Below are 26902 nucleotides of genomic sequence, written 5' to 3'. Positions count from 1 at the left end.
TCGTGTGTGAACAAGGCCAGAAGAAGCATCAATAAACTGAAGCGTCATGTGAATACTGGTTTGCGGAATAACTGGTATAAATGCTACAATTGTCACGTGTCTTATAGAAGAAAAGATGACCTAAAGAGACATATATTACAGAAACATGAGTTGAAGATTGATATCTCGTACTGTCCTTTCTGTGATACAGTGTTTGCAAAGAAAAGTGAATGGGAGGTTCACATGTGTACGTGTTCGGGGAACAAAAGAAAGTGCCAAACTGGTGATGCCGACCTCCAGGTGTGTTCTGTCGTGATGTGGCACCAGAAGTGTCCTAAGAAGGAGACCAGGCGTAAACCAGACCCCTGTACACCTGCTGATGAACCGCGGAATACGCATGATGGCGTGCTGACTGAAATTGTGTGTGAACAGGGTGGAAGCGCCACTCTTAATCATACACCTACGGATGAGGGGACCCCAGATCCCCAGAAGGTGGTGGAACATGTGATGCACCAGCCCTTTGGTAGTTCTGCCTGCAGTGTGGTGAGTGCAGTCTACAACTCTGTGAGGGAAGGTCGCCCATGCATTCGCAGTGATCGTGATGTTGCTGAGAAGGCGGAGAAGCCCTTGACTGACGTTACAGTGACTGGATCAAGGCCTCTCATAGGCATTCTGGAGCCACCGGTTGCCACAAGTAATGACTTTGCTTGCAAAGGTTTGGGGAAACAGGAGTCCAACCTGGCTTTTCTTCAGCAGCCAACTGGAAAAGCCGTATTGAAGACAAATACAGTGACTGGTGCCCGAGACACTGTTACAGGTGCGACGTCCGATATATTGGGCTGGGAAGCTGGTGCAGTACAAGGCGGTGTGGGTGTGACTAAGTCTGTAGTCTCAACCGTGATGGCCACCCAAGTGGGATCGCTTATAACCAGTAGTCTGAATACAGTCTTGGGAAAATCCGAAGAATGGGTTAATGGTTACCCCGCGAAGACAGGTGAAGAGCTGTCTCAGCCTGCTGAACCTGTGGAGAAGGTTGAAGTGGCGCCAAGCCTACAACAAAGGGACCAGCCGAGTTGCTGTGTACGTGTGGAAGCTCTGTCGTCTCGTCTCTGTCATAGTGCATGCCAGCATTCTCTGGGCAAGTGGAGGAATACCCAGATGGGCCCTACAGAGACTCCAGCACAGCTGCACCCAACGGTAGATCTGCCTGATCATCTGAAGAGCGAAAGTGAAGATGGTCTGGATGGTGAGAAGTGCCTTGAAGATATACCGGGTGATGACTGCAGTGGATGTGAGGAGACGGTGTCTGATATAATGTCAACAGAGCCCTCGAAATTCCTACACTGGAAAGACTCGGTGAAGACTGAGGTGTTGGCCAGCAAGGCGTATGACGGACTGACCGAGGAAGAGGTCAGCCAGGAACCTAGTGCACGCCATGAAGAGCTTAAGGCTGCCATTGTGGAAAGTCCATGCCAGGACTTGGGTCCGAAGTCCGAAGTGTTAGCTGGAGGTGATGAGGATGATGCTGATGTTGAGATGAGTTTCACCTACACTGAGAGCGGAGGTTGTGACCTCAGAGGTAGCAAGCGCACAGCTTTGCAGACATGTGACCAGAAGCTCACCAATGTGAATCGTGCCCTGGTTCTGAACTGTAATGCCCCCTTCAATGACAAAGAAGGTGCCGAAGCTGAAGACTGGAAAACGGGCAAACCCGTGCGTGTCGTGTGCAATGCTAAGGGGAAAAAGCACAGTGCATCTGCCTCAGTGGATGGTAACCGGTGTGACGGCATCCACAAGGTGATGAAGAGATGGGGCCTAACCATGCCAAGCCCTGAGGGGTATGTGGAGTCTCCAGTAAAATGCAAGAGAAAGAGGAGAAGAAAATCTATCATTGTTAATAGAGACATGATTGAAGATGATCAGTTGTGTGAAGGAAGAGATGCTGGGACTAATTTTGAGCTGTCTGTGTCTCCTGCAGTTAAGGAAAAAAGCTGTCATTTTCCAGGTATAGAAGATGTAGTAGATAGTAGGGTCTCTACAGTGCTTCTAGGAACCGTAGGGATTAGACCCCAATATAGGAGCTTTGACCCCGGAGGGAGAATTAAGCTTATTGATCAGGCCTACGGCCTTGATCACAGGGGGAGGATATGTGGCAGGGTGGCTGCCACTAGAGAAGCTTTTGGGCATAAAATGTGCAGTTTGCCTTATGAAAAGCTGAGTAGAAGACAGACCTGGAAAAGTTGGGTCTGTCTAATTAAGTTGATTAGTTTTCAGCAGGAGGGGCTGCACTAATACATGGGGCAGACTTCACACTGGGCTCCACCCTGGGGAAGAGACAGGCTACGGCAAAGGCCTGTGGAGCGGTGGCAGTGAACTGTTGCTGTGTTTTTGGGGTGGCTGGCAGTAGGCCAGCACCTGGTGAGGTAGGGAACCTCGATGTATAGTAAGTGCCGGAGAGGCTTAGGTATTATTTTTATGTTTTGAGTTTGTGTACTGCCAAATAAAGCTGGCTGAGGCCAGTCTTAACCTTACTCACATTGTGTGAATTCCCTGTGTGTGCTGGTCGTCTGCTTAGGAGACGACGATCCCCGGAGCTAATCCCTTACAGTATGTATATATGTGTGTGTATATGTATGTATATGTGTGTATATATGTGTGTATCTGTGTATATATGTGTGTATCTGTGTATTTATGTGTGTATCTGTTCATATATGTGTGTATGTATGTATATATGTGTGTATCTGTATATATATATATGTGTGTATCTATATATATATATATATATATGTATCTGTGTATATATGTGTGTATATATATGTGTGTATCTGTGTGTGTATATATATATATATATATATGTGTGTGTGTATCTGTATATATATGTGTGTATATATGTATATATCTGTGTGTATATATATGTGTGTGTGTGTATCTGTGTATGTGTGTATATGGTGTATCTACTGTTTGATATTTATCAGGGCTTCTATTTTGTACTACGTGGCGGTACTCTGTATGCATTTTATACTACTTGGTGGTACTCTGTATCATTTTTATACTACATGGTGGTATGCTGTATGCATTTTATACTAAATGGCGGTATGCTGTATCCATTTTATACTACATGGCGGTATGCTGTATGCATTTTGTACTACGTGGCGATATGCCGTATGCATTTTATACTACATGGTGGCATGCTGTATGCATTTTATACTACATGGTGGTACGCTGTATCCATTTTATACTACATGGCGGCATGCTGTATGCATATTATACTACATGGCGGCACGCTGAATGCATTTTATACTACATGGCGGCACGCTGAATGCATTTTATACTACATGGCGGTACGCTGTATGCATTTTATATAAATGGGGGTACGCTGTATGCATTTTATACTACATGGCGGTACGCTGTATGCATTTTATACTATGTGGCATGCTGTATGCATTTTGCATTGCTTTATTTTTACACCAAACCAATATGATGGATCTGGTCCCTACACTCCCTGATATATTACATATATGTGCAGGGGAGGGGGGGGGGCGTCTCTCAATGGCTCGCCTCAGGCAGCAGACAGGCTAGGTACACCCCTGCATGGGGGAAATGTATTAAGACTGTTGTTTATAATGGCAGTCTTAAAATTCCCCCACTAGCTGTCCTGCGCCAATATTCACTAAGAGGCGCTGGCGTCTTAGGGAATATGGGTGCAAACTATGACAGTTCTGACCTGTAGACCAAGTGGGAACTGGTGGAGGTTTTGCTCTAATCTCTGATGGATACTATAGTAAATGTGGTGGGCTGGGTATTTACATTCTACAAGCCGACATATTCATGGAGATGTGCGGGTCTTAGAAACCTGAAAAAGTGTCAGAGACAGGGAGATTTAGAAACCATAGTGCACCTGGGCCATTGACTTTAAAAAAACATTTTTTACATATGGGATTAGCATATTTGGATGTTATATACATATACGGGTTTCACATAGATAGGACAAAGAATTCAAAGATTTTACATTTGGAGAACAATGTGCAATAATACAACTACATCCATTATCCAAAGAGACTAGTATGGACTAAATAATACAGGAATCTGATATTTGTATTTTTTAGAGGTTTATAATCCAGCCTACTATCCAATGGACTCTAGAGCAACTGAAATGGACATTTTTCAAACAGAATTTGATGTGATGAAAATGGAGATGGGATCACTCAAAAATCTTCACAATAATCCATTTTTAACAGTAAAAGCAGCCAACAAAGGGGTCTCTATTGTGAATTTGAAAAGTAGTCTTTATGAATATCTTATTTCAGATATGCTTGGTGACAGTGAGGTGTACAGTTATCTTAATTGAGACCAGTAAAGAAAAGACTAGCAGATCTTGTAAAGTGGGGCATAGATAGAACCACCTGGTCTATTTCAGGACACAAGGGAAGTACTGAAACACAAGGAACAGTGGAATTCATATTATTCTTGGCTATCCTGTGACATTGCAGCAATATATACATGCATACCACATGACAAAGCATTGTCAGAGTTATCTCATAACATGATTAAATATACAGATTATTCTAATCAACTTAAGGAGTTTTATTTTATCAACAGTCCATGTGTTACTAATAACTTTTTTTATTTCGCTCTATTGACCACACCATGTATGTGTGGTTAAGATCTACTGATGTCATCCCAGAGTTTTTGAGTTTCATTAACAATAATGATTTCCATCTTAAATTTACACACAGTAGTCATCCCACCAATATTTTGTTTTTGAATGTGTTGTCATCTGGTGATACAATTCAGGGTACATTCAGATGGCTGTGTGCTCGCCCGGACCAGACCCCCTCACATGGCTTGTTGCCAAGAGTTGCACCTATTAGGACAGGAAAAACTAAACATGTATCACAAGAAAAAAGTCATCATACATAAGGCTCAAAATAGACCTGCCAAAAGTTTCAATTATACACCAAAGGAAAAAAAAGTTACAAGTTTACTCTTTATATGAATCAAACAACATAGACCAGTGATGGCAAACCTTTTAGAGGCCGAGTGCCCAAACTACAACATAGACCCGCTTATTTATCACAAAGTGCCAACACAGAAATTTAATTTGTGATTTATACTCCCTTCTCTGTCACAGTTTTCATTGATACCAGCACCTGAGGACACCAATAAGCAGAAATTAGTCCCAGGTAGAGCTGTCACTTTAAAGTAGTTCTGTGCACAGCAAGTCCTGGTCTGTCTGGGACTTCAGGAAGATACCTGGAGTCATCTCTGGTGATGGCCTGAGTGCCCACAGAAAGGGCTCTGAGTGCCACCTCTGGCACCAGTGCCATAGGTTAGCCATCACTGACATAGACATTTACAATTGTCTTATAACTAATGGCTCATATACATGTGGAGGTAATCAGTGTTACATATTTAAATACATTGACGAAACAAAAAACATTTTCTTTACAAACGAACAAAACATGCACTATGCAATCATTTGCAATAATAGACATGTGGTGTATTTGATCTGTTGTACATCTTGTCAATTACAATATGTAGAGAGTATAAAAAGACCATTAAAGTGAGACTGGGTGAACGTATAACGGATGTCACCAGAATATCTTTACGCAGTCTTTCTATAATTGAGAAGAAGACAAAAAGCGTGTCTATTTTTCCCAGACATTGCTCATTAGTGCAGGAGATACTTTGAGGGTGCGCCCAAACCAGGAGTGGAATAAAAAAAAAAGGAGGAATAGCATGATGCTAAATGATAAATCCTCACCCAGTGTGATTCACACCTGCTTTTGGCTTCAAAAACTGCATTTTGAAAAACAACTTGTGGCCGTACCCTGAAAGCAACTAACATAGAAAGAGTAAATTCTCCCAGTAGGGGAGGGGATTGGGTTTGGAAGTTGATAAATTGGGAGGCTTCCTGGATCCTCAATTTGGATACCAGATATCCCAAAAGTCTAAACAATAAAACAGATCTGATGTTTTTATATTGAGTATATTTATATATAATATAACAATATTTATTGTCTCTTCTGTTATCTCTAGCTTTCCTCCACCCTCCCCTTTAATTCTCTTACTAGCAATAAGAATGTTTAATAATATGCAGGTGTGGAAGCATGCTAGGACAATGACTAAGAGCTACAATTCTATAAATCGAATAAATCTAGCCATTTTTCATGTAGATGTGCTTCTAATATTTTTTTCATTGTGTTAAAATAAAGCTGTATTTTTAATGTACTATTTTTGTGGTGCTGGAGATATCATCTGCTTTGTTTGTAAACAGATGCATTATAAATGGCTTATATCAGGGTACACTGGGAATCCTTAGTAGACCTGACTATTTTTATTTGTTCTTCAGTGTTTACATGAGTGCTAATCCCAATGAGGGGTTGTTAGAGTAATCACAGTTATATAGCACAGTGTCCAAGACCCCATTCACACCTTCCTGTAATGAAATTGAGCATGACTGCCGAAATGGTACATTGCTTTCTCACACATCTATATAAATAAATAGAACTGCATGTGTAATACACAGGAACTGGCAGCAGCTAATGTTGTTAGTGTCTGTATATATATATATATATATATATATATATATATATATATATATATATATAGTTTTAACTTCAAATTTTGTAAAAACATGAGCCCAGGTGAGAACAGGGCTTTAGAATGAAATTAAGCAGTAAATGATGAAGTAAAGTGGTGTTATCCTTTGTCTGTGGTTTCAGATGGTATCCCGTACAACATAGTATTTATCACGAATGACAGCATAGAGCCATGTGCCGTTTTATCTTCTAAAGTTTTCATGTATTGATAGACTGCATTCCTTTAGTTCAACCCAGAAACCTGCTGCCTTCTTTTGAAGGATTTTCATGTAAACATTGAAAGCTGCTGACATATGAATAAAACTGTTGTCATTCTACTTTGTGTCTTTGCAATTGTCTTTGGTATTTCTGAGTCATGTGTTTGGCCAGCTGAAAATAGACCGACTTTGCTAATGGAGATATTGATGGTACATAGGGTGTGTCAGTGTGACAAATATTAATTAGTACTTTGGCCATGGACTTGGTTGTCAAATAATTTTGAAGAATGATTATTCTATAATATAGGACTAGGCAGTACCTTAGGGCTGTGTTTACATTCTGTAGTTTTGCCAGTGTTGGGCTACCTGGACATTACTGTTGTCAAAATCTTTGGTGAAAAACCAAATCTGTTTGATATATCCCACTTAAATCTGTGGCATACAGAGGTAGATATACAGTAGGGCACTATTACTTGTTATATGGTCATGTAAGTACTTAAAATAATAAAAAACCTGGATGTGTTTCTTTACTTTAAACTGATTTCGGTGCTTCGTGGACCCACATGTATTGAGAATTTAGGGCCAGATGTATCACTTTTTCTGTTGTTTTTTGCGCCTTTTCATACTGTCGCACTGTTTTTGCGCTATTTTGGCGACTAAACACCAGACTAGCCGCACAGCAAAAATAATCATGTTTTCCTCATTTATCCTACCAATCCAGATGTTTTTCTGTTCCTAATAATATTCATCATTTACAACTTTTCATTCAGGCGCAAAAACACTCCAGCCTGAAGGTGGCGTAAACTGAGAAGCAAACACTGAGCTCTTGTGCAAAGCAGCTCATCCTCAGCAGCAGAGCTCAGCAGATACTAGTACAGACACAACAGAGACTACTGAAGCCTTTATTTACAGTTCATGCCCTTCTATTTACAAAACAATCTGCAAAAGCCTCAGCTCAGAGCAGGAGATAAGAGAAGTGAGGAGGATTTTGCAGATACTACAGAGAAGTTTCCCTGTGTAGCAGTATGACCCCACTGGTTAGAATTACAGGAGGACATGAAGTTCAGCACTGGGGGATACCCTCGAGGATACCCTCCACTGCTGAGGAGGTCACTGGGTGCAGGGTGTCTCACACCTGGGCTCTGCTGTTTGTGTCATTCTCATGTTGGGGTGCGGGAGAGAAGCTTGTAGCAGGATCACATGTAAGTGTACGAATCTAACATTGCTCCTAAACTGCTTATTAAAGCTTATTAAAGTGATTAATAAGAGGCAGTAACTCAATTCAACACAGATGGTTGTAACTTGTGATAATTCAGGCGCAACAATGTGCCAGAATATAGACGTAGCAACTACACTTAAGAGCAGAAAAGTGATACATCTGGCCCTTAGTTTTGAAAACCTAAATTGATAATAGGATGTTTAATGGAAAACTGAAATTTTACAGCTTACATTTATTACCCATACAGTTTTCCTTCCAGAATAGCAAATAAACTGATTATACCTCGATAATAGTTCATTGTGGAAGGTTTCCTTCTCAGATTAGTTTCACCAAGCCCTTGTAGAGGAGACAGACATGGCAGCTGTTAAAGTCCTGTTGTAGCATGCTCAACCAGCTGTCTGCCTTCTCCCATCTATTTTTGATTATAGCATGTTAATCTGGTTGATGGGACTTGTGGTACATTCAAAATATATTATAAATATTTTGTTTGTCATGTAGAAATAATAAAAATTCAACAGCTCCTCCATTTTATTACATCTGTATAGAATATTAGTGGATGTGAATATGTTCCTTCTGGAATAGATATACTGGTTTGGCTTCAATCCCCACATCATGGCATTAGGCTTCTTGAAAGTCAGGCTTGATGTTAAGAGGGCTGCCTTTCAAGGTAGCATCCTGGAATACTTATTTGCAATTTTGGTAGGTAATTTATTAGGTGCTGTAGTCAAACCCACAGCACCTAAAGAGACGCATTGTTTGGGCACTAAGCCTGTCACTTGCCATGGCTACCAGGTATGTGACACTGAGATTCTTATTATAGACGTGTAATAGGAAAGCGGTATATATGGGGGGAAAGAATTAAAAATTATTAAATTTTTTAAAAAAAGTAAAATGAAAGGAAATCAACTAGTAGCAAAAAAGTAAAAAAAAAAACACTGAAAATACTCACCATTACTCCTCTTCATCTTGATCCCGCCGCCTGTCTTCGCTACTCTTGACACACCAGGATCACATAAAAAAGAGACTCTGGGTTGCTAATTATGCACTCCTCAAACATGGGAGAGGGAGGCATCTATCACACAGGATGCGTGAATTCACGCCTGTCACGTGATTTCACCTCCCTCTCCCAGCATGAAAGAGATTGGTGCGAGAGGAGTGCATAATTAGTAGCCCGGAGTGCCGAGATTGCAACCCCAAGCTTCAGCCTGCTTTTAATAAGTCTCTTTTCTAGGTGATCCCAACGTGTCAAGACTAGCAAACTCTAGTGCCTGGAGCAAGATGATGAGGAGCATAGGTGATTACAGACAGTCCCTGTGTTACATACAAGATAGGTTCTGTAGGTTTGTTCATAAGTTGAATTTGTATGTAAGTCGGAACAGTATATTTTATAATTGTAACTCCAGACAAATTTTTTTGGTCTCTGTTACAATTGGATTTTTAAACATGTTGAATTGTCATAAGAACCAGGATAAGCAATAAATCTTAATTGCTGACACCTTTGATAACTGTTATAGCTGTTTATTGTAGCCTAAGGCTAAAGTACAGTAAATTACCAATTACCCGATGTCCATTTATAACTAGGCAAAATATAAATGGCAAAAACCCATAAACATTAGGTATCAGGTATTCCCGAGTCTTGAAATGCCAATTTATCAAAATTTAAAAATAATGATCCTATATGGTGAAAAATTCTCATGGCACATTGCCAGTTTTTCACAATATTGATACACAAAATTAGAATTTCACCAAAGAATAAATGTGGCTATAGTTAACAGTGGAACAGTTATAAATACTTAAAGGAACCTGTCTTTAGAATTTGACCTAATAAACCAATAGCATTATGTTGTCAAGCAGTTGAGCAGCTTCAAGATGATGTTTCTTTCATGGCTGGGTGTGGTGGCATCACCTAGATAATCAATTTAGAAGTGAGATGTAAATTGGTTTTATAAAGTCAAGGAGGGGGAGAGTATAACACCACTGAGTTTAAAGAGGACCTGTCACCCAATTTATCGGCAAGTGCTCGATCGAACGCCCCAGTGTTAGAGTGATAGCGTTACCGGAAACCTCCAGTAACGCTATCAAACACTGTGGCGGGGTAGGATGTAATTGTCGGACAGCTCGCAAAGCTGTCCAATGTATTCATGATTGGGCGGGGTTGGGACGTGGCTAGGATTACACTGTGCCCCGCCGCAGTGTTTGATAGCGTTACCGGAGGTTTCCGGTAACACTATCACTATAAGGCTACATTCACACTGCCGTATGGAGGACGTATATACGGCCGATATACGTCCTCCATAGACGGCAATGGGCGCACGTGCGGCACCGTACCGCTCCGTACCCGGAAAAAGATAGGACCTGTCCTATCTTTTACCGTAATACGGCGCCGCGCGCCATTACTTCCTATAGAGAGGGGCGGGGGTGAGCTGCGCTCACCTCCTCCTCCTCTCCCCGTACACTGCCGTTGCCCGCTACGGTACGGTACGGGCGGGCAATGGCAGTGTGAATATAGCCTAACACTGCTGCGTTTGATTAAGCCAGTGGTCCCCAAACTATGGCCCGCGGGCCACATGCGGCCCACGGACCGTTTTCATCCGGCCCCCGCCACTTTGAGCGCCAGCAGCTCCTGCTGAGGAGTGCAGGTCGCGGCAGTCGGGCAGGAGCCTCCGTCCGTCCGGACAGGAAGCTCCTGCCCGTCCCTTAATAGTGCTCGATGCGGCCGATGTGTCCGCTCGAGCACTATTATTACAGGTGGAGCTATGTGGCCGGAAGACAACCCCGGCGCACATCGCTCCTTGTACCTGGCTGCGCGGCCGCGTGATGACGTCATCACGCGGCCGCGCACCCCTTCCTGACCGACAGCAGCCCGAAGAAAGAAGACGCGGGAGCCGCTGCCAGAGGTGAGTATGGTTTTAATTTTTTTTAACCAGCAGCAGGGTACTATATAAAATGATTAATGATGGAGGGGCAGTATGGACAATAATAAATGATGGAGGGGCAGTATGGACAATAAATCATGGAGGGGCAGTATGGACAATAAATCATGGAGGGGCAGTATGGACAATAATTAATGATGGAGGGGCAGTATGGACAATAATTAATGATGGAGGGGCAGTATGGACAATAATTAATGATGGAGGTACAGCATAGGAAATAATTAATGGTGGGGGGGCAGTATGGGAAATAATTAATGGTGGGGGGGCAGTATGGGAAATAATTAATGGTGGAGGGGCAGCATAGGAAATAATTAATGATGGAGGGGCAGTATGGGAAATAATTAATGGTGGGGGGCAGCATAGGAAATAATTAACGAGGGTAGCAGCATAGGAAATAATTAATGGGGGGAGCAGCATAGAAAATAATTCATGGAGAGGGGTCCCCGTATATTTAAGAATTAATTGACCCAATTAATTAATTCATTGGGCCAATATATAAAATAGTTCACAAGGGGGTGCAGTATATTAATTGAGGGGGGTCCCAGTGTATTACGGATGCGGTCACATGTACCGCTATTTATTTTTAAACTTTAGTCCGGCCCTCCAACAGTCTGAGAGGGACCGTGAACGGCCCCCTATGTAAAAAGTTTGGGGACCCCTGGATTAAGCACTAGGAGCTGCTTACTTTAGTAAGCAGCTCCTAGTGCCGAAAATTTTGTTGACAGGTCCTCTTTAAAGAAATGCTTTAAAAGCTCCTTATTGTATTTTTTTCTCTGGTTTAATCTTTTTATTGAGTTAAATGCAAAGAAATGAATACATAAAATTTTGACATTTTTAGCAACTCTAGTTTTACATTAATTAGCATTATATTGCATAGGTAACAGTAAATTGTAGAATTGCTTTCTGGAACTTATTGTCTTTTTTATCATTTCACAAAGTAAACTGTTGACATACCAGATCTTTTTATATGTTCACCTCATACAAAAACTATAAATGGCCTGTAGTTTATGCCAGATTTGAATGTGCGACTGTGTAGAATGGAATGTTCTCAAAAGCTCTCCAGCGGGCACAGAACGCAAACAGCTGTTAAGGTCCTGAAATGCAGACTTCTTACCAGCTTCTTTATATGTTTACACTACACTGCTGCGTTCAGAGGTCCTGGAAAGCAGAGACTCCCACAGTGTTTTCCTTGGTGTTCTCACATTTTCTGGCTTCGGTCTGCATTTATTGTATTATACCAACTTGCTACGTACTCCCAACTACAGTGTCCCGAACAGCAAGTTATATTACAGCCACTAAACTCTTCTGCAGTTATTTAAAGGGGGTGTCCATTAACAACATTTACTCCCAAATCCATTCCAAATTCTAGTAATGTTTATTGGAAGGGGATTTCTTTAATGGGGTTCTCTGGCCAAGGCCTCAAATTTGTATTTAATGAGGTCATCGCTGACAATAACCGTTATTATATTTTGATAAATCAGGCATTTTGGGACGCGGTGATACATAAAGAGTTACTGTTTATTATGTTTTATATCAGTTCTAGGGAAAGGGGGGTGATTTTTTATACTTTTTAAAATTATTTTTTCACTATTTCTTAGACCATTTAGGGTACTTTAACCCTAGATGGTCTGATCGTTCCTACCATATACTGCAATACTACTGTATTGCAGTATATGGCGTATATTCTGACGAAGACCCGAGGCTGTCATGGCAACCAATGACTGCCCTCCGATGATGTTCAGAGGAGCGACGGTCGTAAGAAAGATGGCGGTGCCCATGCACTGCCATGTTGCAAGTGCCACCAGCGTCTTTGCTGGCGGCATACTAGAGGTTAACACCCGCAAACGGTGCAAGCACCGACCGCGGGTGATAGCGATGGGTCTTTGCAGCAGAGCCCTTCTCTGTATGAAGAGGGCTCAGCCCGTGAGCCCTTTTCATGCACCCTTCATAGCTCTGCGGCAGATATATCCATCGCAGATCGTGAAGGTGTTAAAATCTAAAATCTAAAGAGGACCACTTACCACATCCATACACTCCAAGTCTTTGCATTTATAAGGTCTCCTACCTCTCTTGGTAAAGTTAGAATTTTCTCTATACTCAATTTAAATAATAGCGTAGCCTTATTAGCATACGTTTATTGTCTAATATGCTAATTAGTCTCTCTAATACCACATGAGTGGCTCTTGTCCTGACAGAATCAATGAAGAGAGTCTATACAAAGAAGTAAAAGGTTTCTGGCGGGGCATGTTTCTCTTTAAGCAGAATACAAAAAATGAGTTAATTCAAAATGAACTTATATATTAGATCAATTTATGGTAGGTTTGCAAAGTTTACAGTAATCAATGGAGGGTCTCAAGTCTACCATATACTTACTAATATCTGCATTTATAAGGCTATTTTTTTGTAGCTGCTGAATTGGTTTTCTTTCTCAATACTTTCTAGCCATGAGGGGGTTACGTAGATGCTCTTGTCAGTAAACATAAAATTTAACAGCTGTTGACATGGACCACAATACAGATATGGATGGAGCTGTCAATCCGTAAAATTGCTCTGTTGTGCCTCATTGTGTACCCTATCAGTAGGTAAAGACAGGTGAACAGCTTGTTAATTGTCTCTGACACAAACCAATATGGGATTAGATCCAACCAGACAGTTTTGGAAGACATTGCTGTATGTTTTAGTGTATTCATTTTTGTACAAAAATAATAAAATAGAGGGGTAAAGTTATAGATTATTAAATAAAGGAATGAAGTGAGAACTACTGAGCAACTGGTCCATCCACATGGGATTTCCACTTGGACTGACCATGCTAATCTAGTGTGCTTCCAAATCGTTAAAAAAAATTATCCCTGTATTATTATCCCTGTATTGTGCATCCCGGCACAATACAGGTGGTCCCCTACTTAAGAACACCCGACTTACAGACGACCCCTAGTTACAAACGGACCTCTGGATGTTGGTAATTTACTGTACTTTAGCCTTAGACTACAATAAACAGCTATAATAGTTATCACAGGTGTCTGCAATGAAGATTTATTGTTAATCCTGGTTCTTATGACAACCACACATTTTTAAAATCCAATTGTCACAGAGACCAAAAAAATTCTGGCTAGGGTTACAATTATAAAGTATACAGTTCCGACTGACATACAAATTCAACTTAAGAACAAACCAACAGAACCTATCTTGTACGTAACCCAAGGACCGCCTGTATAGGCCACAAGCAGATCAAAGCATGATGATGTTTAGTGATACATCAGGCTTCACATTTACACACTTTTAGTCTTAATACATACCCACTGTTAAAATGATGGTAAGAAAAAAGTTTTCCGCTCACCACGAGTATAATAATAATAATCATTATTTATATAGCACCATCAAATTCCGTAGCACTTGTAGCACAGATTCGGGGGAACATATACAAATATAATAAGACATTAAAAAGTAATAACAGAGATTACAGTCTGAGGATTAGGGGGTGACACGAGGTGTAAGAGCTTGTATAATGGTCCAGCCATTTTTATAAGGGAATGGAATAAAATAATTTAAGAAATAAAAATGCTGCTGCCTGAACCAGCCATCAGCCGTCATCTTGAAAACAAAGTCCAAAGTTAGTGGGACTGCAGAGAAGCCTGTAGCTTGGTACCTGGCATTTTCAAGGGCAGATTGGGGGAGTACCCAGAATTGGTTAATAGAGAGTTAAAGTTGCATGCAGTTACCAAATGTGACAGGCCTGCCTAAATAAATGATTTTTTCAGAGCACGTTTGAAGCTTTGGGGGTTGGATATTAATCTGAATGACTGGGGTAGGGCATTCCAGAGAATTGGTGCAGCTCGGAAGAGCTCCACTGTATGGAGGTATTGTGTACGTGAGTCCAACTGTATAAAGGATTGCGCCTCTATGAGTAGATAATTGTGGATCTACATTGGTAAAATGTAGAAGGCAAATTTAAAAACTACCGTATATACTCGTGTATAAGCCGAGATTTTCAGCACAAAAAATGTGCTGAAAAACCTAGCCTCGGCTTATACACGAGTCAGTGATAAAAATAAATACATTAATACTCACCCTCCGGTGTCCCCGATGTTCCTCGCGGCTCCCGATCCCTGTCGCGGCTCCCGTCGGCTTCTTCACTCTTCACTGGACGGGAGATCGCGCTGGCCGTCGCACACTGTGATGCGATGCTGTCGCCGCGGATGACGTCATCAGCGGCGACAGCGCGGCATCACAGTGTGCGACGGCCAGCGCGATCTCCCGGCCAGAGAAGAGTGAAGAAGCCGCCGGGAGCCGCGATGGGGATCGGAAGCCGCCGGGAGCCGTGACGAACATCGGGACAACGGAGGGTGAGTATTAAGTTTATTTCTTTATCTGTATAGGGGCTGCTGTATACTACTGAGGGCAGACTGTATACTGATGGGGGCAGGCTGTATACTACTGGGTGCAGGCTGTGTACTACGGGGGGCAAGCTGTATACTACTGGGGGCAAGCTGTATACTACTGGGGGCAAGCTGTATACTACTGGGGGCAAGCTGTATACTACTGGGGGCAGGCTGTATACTGCAAGGGGACAAGCTGTATACTACTGGGGGCAGGCTGTATACTACTGGGGGGCAGGCTGTATACTACTGGGGGCAGGCTGTATACTACTGGGGGCTGGCTGTATACTACATGGGGGCTGGTTGGCTGTATACTACATGGGGGCTGGCTGTATATTACACCCTCGGCTTATACTCGAGTCAATAGGTTTTCCCAGTTTTCGGTGGTAAAATTAGGGGTCTCGGCTTATACTCGGGTCGGCTTATACTCGAGTATATACGGTAACTGTTATTAGAAGCATGTATGAAAACATGTGCACATGGAAAATAAAAAGACAAAAAAGCAACAGGTGATTAATCCTTAGTCATATTGGCATATTGGCGTTACTGGCTGACATCCATGTGGACATCCAATTTTTAAGTTCCTAATAAGTTAGTTATGTTGATTTGGTTGTATATAAACTATATAGTGGTTTATACTGGATTTACATGTGTACAGTAACTATATAGTGGCTTACTATATGGTGGCTTGTGTTGGATGTACATGTCTATGAACTATATAGTGGCTTACATTGGAAATGTATTTGAATTATAAGATGGATTATGTTTGAGGCATATGAACCATATAGTGGCTTACGTTGGAGGTGTATGTGTATATGAACTAGTGGTAAATAAGCTAAAGAAAAAACACAATTGTAAATACACTCTATTTGCTACTTTTCCTTATTAGTTCCTGAAGGTATAAAATGCATCATCATAATGGATTTACCTTTTTCTAATACATTTAAAACTAGTTTCACAACAGCTGATTTTGATCCCTGTTTATACCACATCTAAAGATAAAAGTGCAGAAACCATGTTCTTTTGTCTTTGAGTTGCACTGAAGGTGACGGACTAATACAATGGACATTGAATGAAAGGATAATGATTACATAGAAAGGTCGCACAATTAAACATAGTGGAGGAGATTATGACCAATACATTTATCCTAGGGGAACCATTGAGAAAAGTGGTTCAGCAATTAGTTCTATATATTTGAAGCTATTTATTTATTATTTATTTTATTATTTGCGTTATCTGTACCTTTCTAACATGCAATTTCTTTCTTCTGTCCTCAGAATTCAATCCGGCACAATTTGTCTCTGCACAGCAGATTTATTCGAGTCCAGAATGAGGGCACTGGAAAAAGCTCTTGGTGGATGATAAACCCAGAAGGAGGAAAAGGTGGAAAGGCACCCAGACGGCGTGCTGTGTCTATGGACAACAGTAACAAATACACTAAGAGCCGGGGTAGAGCAGCAAAGAAAAAAGCCTCCATGCAAGTGGCCCAGGATGCTTCTGATGATAGCCCTTCACAACTTAAGTGGCCAGGAAGCCCAACATCACGCAGCAGTGATGAGTTGGATGCATGGACAGATTTCCGCTCTCGTACAAACTCTAATGCCAGCACCATAAGTGGTCGATTATCTCCAATCCCAGCTACCACTGAACTTGATGATGTTCAAGATGATGACTCTCCAATATCACCTATGTTGTATAGCCCTGGTAGTATGTCTCCATCTCTAAGTAAACCATCTACAGTGGAGTTACCGAGGATAACAGACATGGCAGGAACCATGAACTTAAATGATGGGCTAACAGATAATCTTATGGATGATTTGCTGGATGACATTTCCCTTAATACTTCTCAGCAGTCTTCTCCTGGTATAGGCATGCAGAGAAGTTCCAGCTTTACTTATGGCACTAAGGGCTCAAGCCTCAGCTCTCCATCCAGTAGCTTCAATAACACAAGTAGCTTCAATTTCCCTTTAACCTCTTTGCGTCAGTCCCCAATGCAAACCATACAAGAGAACAAACAAGCAACATTTTCTTCCATAAATCATTACAGTAATCAGTCCCTTCAGGACCTTCTTACCACTGATTCACTTAGCCATAGTGATGTTTTAATGACACAGTCTGACCCACTGATGTCCCAAGCCAGTACTGCAGTCACTGCTCAGAATTCCCGTCGAAATATAATTTTGAGGAATGACCCAATGATGTCTTTTGCCGCCCCGTCCAACCAAGGTGGAAGTCTAATTAATCAGAACTTGCTTCACCACCAGCAGCAGTCTCATAGCTCTTTTCTTGGTGGCAGCCGTGCCTTGTCAAACAGCATAAATAACATTGGTTTAAATGACAGCAACAACCTGGACTCGTCTAAACACCAGCAGCAGTCCTCAGTCGCCCATTCTATGCAAGCCCTTTCAGACACGCTCTCAGGGTCCTTGTACTCCACAGGCATGAACCTTCCAGTGCATGAAAAGTTCCCAACTGACTTGGACCTGGAAATTTTCAATGGGAGCTTGGAATGCGATATGGAAACTATCATTCGCAATGAACTAATGGATGCAGACGGGCTGGATTTTAACTTTGACTCCCTAATTTCTGCACAGAATGTCAGCCTAGCCGTGGGAAACTTCACAGGTGCTAAGCAGACATCATCACAGAGTTGGGTTCCAGGTTGATGAAAGTGATTGAAGAGTGACCTTGACAGGTCAGTCATGTCTACGAGATTAGTTTTATCAATAAATGTCTTTGCTTGTCTATAACTTCCATATTGTCAAATACTATGTTCTCATTGAAAGATTTTTGCCAAATTTAATGTTTAGTTTTATTCTAATAAAATATGTATATAAAGTGATGTTCATCTGGACACGGGTACAAGCAGTAAAACAAAGATTATAGAGTTGTTCACAGTGACCCATGCTATTAAAAAAAATACAGTATATATATACAGGCAGTCTCCGGATTACTTACAAGATAGGTTCTGTAGGCTTGTTCTTAAGTTGAATTTATACAGATCCGACTTGCATACATTTTACAATTGTAGCTCCAGGTAGAATTTTTGGGTCTGTATAATTAATGAATTTTAAAAATGTTGGGTTGTCATAAGAACCAGGATTAACAATAAACCTTAATTACAGACACCTTTGATAACTGGTATAGCTCTTTATTGTAATAAGGTACACTAAATTACCAAAATCCAGAGGTCCGTTTGTAACTAGGGGTCGTCTGTAAGTCGGTGTGTTTTTAAGTAGGGGACCTCCTGTATTTTGTCTGGAGTTACACTTACAAAATATACCTGTCCTGACAGGTATAACTTAAATGGGTATTTCAGAAATCAGCATATTTCATAAACAAATGGGTCTTTAAAATGCAAACTAACGTGTAATTAGTTGTTATTTAAAATGTTGCTCCCCTTAGCAGACAAATGCTGGTGACATAGACTGTAATGAAGAATTAAAATGCTACTGGCCCTTTAATCAGGCTGTTTATTTCTTCCGCGGGGAGAAGACTCAGGACAGAAGATGGCCTGGGCAGGTCATGTGATCACACTGAGTTTGGCTGTAGTCGGTTGGTTGCAGTGCATCGAGTATGGCCAGTGTTGTGGTGATGGCAGTTACACATCATTACTATGGTAAAATAGCAAGAAAACCTGTTATATCATCACTGGGAGCAGAGCATAAGAGGTAGGAGGAGTTACTGAGAACTAAAGGATCTTGGGACTTGTAGTTTTTGTGGTGGCCATCTTTGTGATAACTCCGCCTACTTTAGAGAGGTAATAAAATTTTGTGAATTATAAAATCAAACTATTCAAGCTCCATTTTGTGACAGATGACATTGAGTTTTGTTATATTCATTTATTTATAGCATCATGGGTTTTTGTATCTGACGTTCATATTCCCGGAGTACCCCTTTAAGGAAAAACCTACAGAAACTTCTTGTTAGTAGTCACTGGGGCTTCCTGTAACTTGAAACTGACAAAAGTAATTTAAAAAATACATTTAACTTTCTGAAAAGCATATAATAATATATCATATAAGTTGGACATTATTTGAATATATCTCATTATTTAAATATTTTAACGCATTGTTAACAGCTATGTAATGAGGTAAATCTCCTCTTTTCAAGTGTTCTGATGCATTTGAAAACGCAAACGTGACTGCCGCATGTGAAAGCACCTTAATTGTTTGAAACACATTGTTTATTTGATCACCATATAAACAGCATACAAAGAAATCACGTCTTCAACTGGACCTGTTTCAGAACTCCTACGTGGTGATGATTTTTCAAGGTGTCACAGATTCAAGACAACCTGTGCAAGATGCAGCAAAGTTAATACATAAACAACCAACCCTTCTCCATGTTTTAGAATTGGTTTTTATTCGTAATATTCACATCCAACTTCTAAATAATATGCACGGCTGTTGTAACAGGAGATCTTATAGCCTTAAACTTATATATTTCTCCATAATTTGCTTTTTAATTTGTTGATACAACTCTCCATTTCTTTGGTCCTGGTTAAAAATGGCACAACTGTATTTTTTTTTTGTCAGTTCTAATGCATTTTTGTCCAGATTTCCAGTACATTGCCCAGAATATAAAATGGCAAAACTGAGAAGTACAGGCTCAAGCCCTTATATGGTTCGATAAATGGAAAAATAATGTAATGGCTTTTGGAATGTGGGATGTGAAAAACGGAAACCCCAAAACAGAAAAGGGCTGGTTCCTGAATGGGTTAATGCTGCTAATAATCCAAGTAGATCGCCATTGTAATCTTCAAATACAAAAATTGCAAAGTAATAGGAAATTTGCGGGGGCTTATATTGTGTTCATATGAAGACAGGAGTGGGTAAACTGGTTTTATATTTGTTGTATTTTCTAAACTAACCACAGCCATTAATGAGTTTGAAGCTGGTTAACCCTTGGCTTTCTGTATGTTTCAATAGGTTAATTGTAGGATAAATGTTTCAATAAGTTTTGGGGAGCTGAATATATCTGAAGTATATCTTCTTTGGTGTTTGGTAGATCACAGATTTGTATGTCACTTGGCTTAATCACAGCTTTGGTTACATTAACAATAATGTTAAAAAACCCACCAAAACTGGGAAAACCTATTGACTCGAGTATAAGCCGAGGGTGGGAAATGCATTGGTCACAGACCCCCCCCCCCAGTATATAGCCAGCCTGCCCTCAGTAGTATACAGCGAGCCCAGCATTAAAAAAAATAAATAAACTTATATACTCACCCTCCAGTGGCCCCGATGCGCAGCGCTGCTCCCCCAATGTCTGCGCGGCTCGTCTTCAGGCTTCTGTGCCCGTCTTCTTTCTTCTGCAGGGCGCCGCCATTGTTCTTCCCCCGGGCAGCGCCTAGTATGACGCGCCGCTGCTGACGTCATGCTAGGCGACGCCCGGGAGAAAAACAATGGCGGCGCCCTGCAGAAGTCAGAAGACGGGCGCGGATGCCTGAAGACGAGCCGCGCAGACATGGGGGGAGCAGCGCTGCGCATCAGGGCCACCGGAGGGTGAGTATATAAGTTAATTTTTTTTTTAAGTATACATTGACTCGTGTATAAGCCGAGGGGACGTTTTTCAGCACATTTTTTGTGCTGAAAAACTCAGCTTATACACGAGTATATACGGTAATATAAAGTGGTTGGTTAAACCTTTGCTTAGGGTAATTGATCATTAAATGGAACAAGCAAACACTAATTGAGGAGTGTCTGTTGACATAGTGGTGACCGTCACTGGGGCCATGAATCAGAATCAGGGCTTGGCAACATCTGCCTAGATTTTATATCTTCTTCTTTTGTTCTGGCAATCTTCTTTTCAGGTTTATGACGGAGACAGGGAAAGCAAATTGTAAACCCTTATTTTTTTTTTTTTTGCAGTGGTACTTATAGGACTACATATTGATTTTACTGTAGGATAAGGTGTATCTGACTTCACTTCTTTAGTTAGCTTTTTGTTACAGATTCTAAATATCTGCAACATATCTGCTTTTTATAAACATTGCTTTTTCTGGTGCTATTACTCATAATAGGAATGGAAATTAATTAAAGGCATGTTCCAGGATTGTGGGAATACTCAGAGGGCCAGGCCAGCAATGGGAAAAAAGATACTTACCATACCCCGACTCCCATGCCCCATATTTTTCCATTACTTTGGACCTGTGGTCATGTGACCCATTTTAGCCAATGAGTAACCTCCCATACTAAGAGGCAATATAGGAAATGAAGTTTCCTGAAAAACGAGACTTAGAAGTCCACTCATTGGCTAAAAGGGTGTTCCATATTCTCTTTAATCTGGACGTCCCATTCCCTGAAAATATGGTGTGCTTAAAGGACTGTGAATATAAGCAGGAAATTGGTGCAGATGTATAATATATTTCTATGTTGATGATAAAGGCAATATTTGCCAGTTAAAATGTATAATTTGGATCCTCTGCTTCTTTTCAGAGTTCTTGCTAGAGAATGCAACGAAGCAGTCACATTACCCAGTTGTCTGCTAAGACCGGGGGTGAAAAATGCAATCAGGAAGGGGCGGCTGCGTCTTGTGGGTTATTTCTTTGTACTGGAATTTGGAAATGGTGCAGCAGTTTTACTGATTTCTTTTCTAAATTGCTCCCCTATATGTCTGTTTTTCTTTAAACAGCAAATATACAGTGGAGCAATTTAATCTTTAGACTTTTTTTCAGTTTTTTTGCACATCAGATTTACTATAGTAGCTTAAATAAATGAGATTGACTATAGTAGGTTAGACAGATTGATATGTTTCACGTTTCTATAGTGGAATGACTAAAATTCACAAATTTAGTGCAATCTGGTGAAAAGTCTGAGACATTTGGAAAGCTGCAATTATTCATATGCTCCCCACCCCCACACTGTGTGCAGATGTACCTATACGTCACATCTGGAAAGAAAAACGATTTTGGTATTAAAACATAGCAACCTTTATAAATTTGTTATTTACATAATAATTGAGTCTAAAAACAAAGAGGATGTGTCATTCGGACCACCGTTACAACAGAGCTCAAAGTAATCTTTTTCTCAGCTACACTGCTTTTGTATTTCTTTTTCCAGTTTCCCAGTACATTGCATGAAATATTGAATGGTGTCACTGAAAGATAGTCACTTGTGCTGCTTGCGATTTTTGACATTGTGCCTACTTTTCTCTGACAGTATGCCATATTCTCTTTTGTTGATCTTGACCAGTGTGCAGGAACTTCTTTTGATGTAGGCAAAAGTATGGTTTGAACACAGCCTCAAAGCTGTTCGGAAGATATATATGCAAACTTAGTACAGATTATCCTTCATAAACAAAAGTTTAGATTAAGTAGTTTATTATCTTCACAAACATATATACATAAAAAACAAAGAACAGTTGCATCTGGTGTCCCTCTGGTCAATCATAGCCATGTCACACGGGAAAGTCAGGTCCGTTCATTTCTATTCAAAAGGAGTAGAATGCTCTTGTTAAAGCAACACTGGCCAAACGCAGGTTGGACTGCAGACTGACCAACTGCAGATTTGTTTTTATTAATACATTTTTATTATTCTTGTGTTTTCTAGTATAACAAACTTCTTAATATGAACCTTTGCTTATGAGGGTTGATCTGTATTTTGTGTGCCCAGATCTCTTCCAAATAATTCTGATATAATCTCCAGTCAAAAAATTCCTTAAATCAAATGTTTAAAGGGGTTTTCCAACGAACATAAGTTAGGCCCTTTCCACAGGGTCCCCCACAGATCACAAAAATGAGGGGTGTGAGGGGGTACCTCCGCCGGACCCCTTGTTGCTCCCTCAGAGTAATGGAGCAGATGGCTGCACATGACCGTTCTGCTCCATTAATCTCTATGGAGCTGACTGAGATTGGTTAGCTCTGCAATTTCTATCAGCTCCATAGAGATTAATGGAGCAGAACGGTCATGCGCAACCGTCTGCTCCATTACTCTGATGGAGCGACGAGGGGTCCGACTGAGGTACGTGGGACCCATTTGGACCCCTCGTTTTCGTGATCTGTGGGGGTCTCATCACTGAGACTCCCAGAAATCACAAATTAGGCCGTATCTTGTGGATAGGGCCTAACTTGTGTTAGTAAGAGAACCTCTTTAAGAGAGTTTTTAGACACTTTTACCACTAGTACAACAAAAGAGGTCGTGACTTCACAGTAAAAGGGGCACGCACCAAAAAATGTGATAATAATTCAGAATTTTGGCACAGTTTTCTGATACAAACTAAGCAACCTGAGGTTAAAAAATGCACTAGACAGTTTTATACCACATCAGACTTATCAGCCTGCAACAAATATTTGGATAAATCTGGTGATAAATGTAGTGTGTAGTCTGATAACTTTCTACATTATCAACTGTGTTTACTCACTGGTCAAGTGCAGCAAAACAGAAAATTAGACTTATTGGGCCACATTTACTAATGACCTTGCGCCAGTTTTCTATCTGACTTTTTACATTCTTTTTAGTGCAAACTGCTTATACAGGTATTTAAGAAGTGTCTGCGCCACATTTGTGGCATCATGCAATACAAATTAAGGGGTATTCCTATGTGAATTAAAAAAGTGGTGCTGGAGACTGCTTTGAAGACATGAGTAAGGATGAGATCATTTTTGTGACTTTTTAAAATGTCCCAGTTGATAAATCTGAAAAAACAGAACCACTTACCCACCCACTTTCAAAACTGAGTTAGTATAGAAATACAAGATATTGCGTATTATATGTGCTTGTGTCCCCAAAAAGTCTCAAATGCCCTTTTAACATGCTGAAAGTCAGTTCAGTTTCATTCTTCCTTTGCCTATGATCTTGTAGTCATATTATTATTTTAAGTAATCAATGGGCACCATATTAGTGTGTTACTGAAGCAAGTCCTCTGCCATCATAGCAACATCTCTTTAAAGAGTTATTGCATGCTAGTCAATGGTCTGCCCATGCTGATGCAATGGTTTCCATGGTGGGTGCAGGAATACATAGTCAGGGGAATTTAATATGGGTTGTCTGATTCTGAAATAAACACCAACAATCCAGACCTTCCAGCTCGTGTATTATCTCCAAGCCTCAAGTATTGTGCTTAAAATAAGTTACGTATGTACAGTACAGACCAAAAGTGTCAAAGAGTTCACACTGTTTCACACTGAAGGCATCAAAATGATGAATTAACATATGTGGAATTATATACTTAACCAAAAAGTGTGAAACACTGAAATATGTCTTCTATTCTAGGTTCTTCAATGTAGCCACCATTTGCTTTGATTACTGCTTGGCATTCTCTTGATAAGCTTCAAGAGGTAGTCACCAGAAAAGGTTTTCACATAACAGGTGCTCTGTCAGGTGTAATAAGTGGGATTTCTTGCCTTATAAATGAGGTTGGGACCATCAGTTGTGTTGTGCAGAAGACAGGTGAATACACCGCTGATAGTCCTACTAAATAGACATTTAGAATTTGTATTATGGCTAGAAAAAAGCAGCTAAGTAAAGAAAAACGAGTGGTCATCATTACTTCAAGAAATGAAGGTCAGTGAGTCCGAATAATTGGAAAAAGTGTCTCCAAGTGCAGTTGCAAAAACCATCAAGCGCTACAAAGGAACTGGCTCACATGAGGTCCGCCCCAAGAAAGGAAGACCAAGAGTCACCTCTGCTGCAGAGGATAAGTTCATCTGAGTCACCGGCCTCAGAAATTGCAGGATATCAGCAGTTCAGATTAGAGACCAGGTCATTGCCACACAGAGGTCTATCAGCAGACACATCTCTACAAGAACTGTTAAGATGAGACTGTGTGCAGCAGGCCTTCATGGTAAAATAGCTGCTAGGAAACCACTGCTAAGGACAGGCAACAAGCACAAGAAAATTGTTTGGGCTAAAGAACACAAGGAATGGACATTAGACCAGTGGAAATCTGTGCTTTGGTCTGATAAGTCAAAATTTGAGATCTTTGATTCCAACCAGCAAGTCTTTGTGCGACACAGAAAAGGTGAACAAATGGACTCTACATGCCAGGTTCCCACCGTGGAGCATGGAGGAGGAGGTGTGATGGTGTGGGTGTGCTTTGCTTGTGACACTGTTTGGGATTTATACAGTACCAAAGGTATACTGAACCAGCATGATTACCACAGCATCTTGCAGCGCCATACTATTTCATCTGGTTTGCCTTTAGCTGGACCATCATTTATTTTTCAACAGGAAAATGACCCCAAACACATCTCCAGGCTGTGTAAGGGACATTTGACCAAGAAGGAGAGTGATGGGGTGCTACGCCAGATGACCTGGCATCCACAGTCAGCATACCTTAACCCAATCGATAAAGTTTGGGGTGAGCTGGACCGCAGAGTGAAGGCGAAATGGCCAACAAGTGCTAAGAATCTCTGGGAACTCCTTCAAGACTGTTGGAAGACCATTTCAGGTGACTACCTCTTGAAGCTCTTCAAGAGAATGCCAAGTTCGCAAAGCAGTAATCGAAGCAAAAGGCAGCTACTTTGAAGAACCTAGAATATAAGACATATTTTCTGTTGTTTCACACTTTTTTGTTAAATATATAATTCCACATGTGTCAATTCATAGTTTTGATGCATTCAGTGTGAATCTACAATTTTTATAGTCATGAAAATACAGAAAACTCTTTAAATGAGAAGCTGTGTCTAAACTTTTCATCTGTACTGTATGTTACATTAATCTATTACAGTGCAGAAGGCAACAGCTAGTTGGAAACACCAACACCATATCCCCCGACTCGGGTAATAAATCCTTTTCAGTATATCTTATTGGAGTGTACATTCATATTATAAATGGGTCTGTTCTCTTTTATCTATAAAATATCAACAATAAAGACATTATACAACCCTTTGTTAACTTGTAAGGAAAAATATTGATGTCCATCTAATCATCATAGGTGGAGGGCGCTTTCTTTACATGGCCACAGACTTCACATGCAGGGCCTTATTTTATGGCAGTTAGCTAATATTTTCTTCCCATTCTTATATTTAATCACTTCATCCATTCTGTAGTGGAAATCAGGTGATTTCACCTCTTTGCTCATTCATGCTCAGAACAGAAAGAAAGGAGAAAACTGATGCCAGATCCCTCATTCCATCTCCCAGCAACCAAAAGGATTGAGCAGTGAAAATCAGTATTCAACATTTGCTTTGGGAAAGAATCAGGAGGTCTCCATACACATTACTTGGTTGGCTGATCCTACGGAAATCTGAAGGTTGGGCCAGTACACAACGCATTTTTATGGTCAGCGTTATCCAAAGCTGCACTGGCTTAGCAAAGATGTGTCCCGTTGGACTAGTACTGGGCTTTAGCAACCTGTCATGCCATGTATTGTTACTATTGCTAGGAGTCCTTGAACATTGATTCATGGCGAGTTTAATAGCACTTCCCTTTTTAAACTTTTTGTACCTGAAGTTGTTAGGTGTCAATAAGCTTATATAATGTCAATCTTATGATGTTAAAGGGGTTGTGCCTTCTTAGCAAGTTAGGCCCTATTCACAGCATAACTTGCTGATCGCCGGGGGTCTCAGTGATGGAACCCCCCGAATCATGAGAACGGGGGTCTTATGTACCCCCGTTGCACCCCAAGATGAACGGAGCAGCCGGTTGCATAT

At 40.8% G+C, this 26902-nt stretch overlaps 1 protein-coding gene across 1 annotated transcript in view; it reads left to right on the top strand.

Annotated features, from left to right (window-relative positions):
- Positions 1–26902, top strand: part of FOXO3 (forkhead box O3) — an 86261-nt gene that overhangs the window by 50114 nt on the left and 9245 nt on the right. Inside the window, exon 2 of the mRNA XM_072141833.1 lies at positions 16584–18001. Coding sequence (XP_071997934.1) covers positions 16584–17972 — 1389 coding nt within the window. The 3' untranslated portion in view covers positions 17973–18001. The remainder of the gene's footprint in view (positions 1–16583; positions 18002–26902) is intronic.

The sequence above is a fragment of the Engystomops pustulosus genome, chromosome 3, assembly GCF_040894005.1.
Source record: "Engystomops pustulosus chromosome 3, aEngPut4.maternal, whole genome shotgun sequence".
Taxonomy (NCBI): domain Eukaryota; kingdom Metazoa; phylum Chordata; class Amphibia; order Anura; family Leptodactylidae; genus Engystomops; species Engystomops pustulosus.
This window is presented reverse-complemented; position numbering and strand designations above follow the sequence as displayed.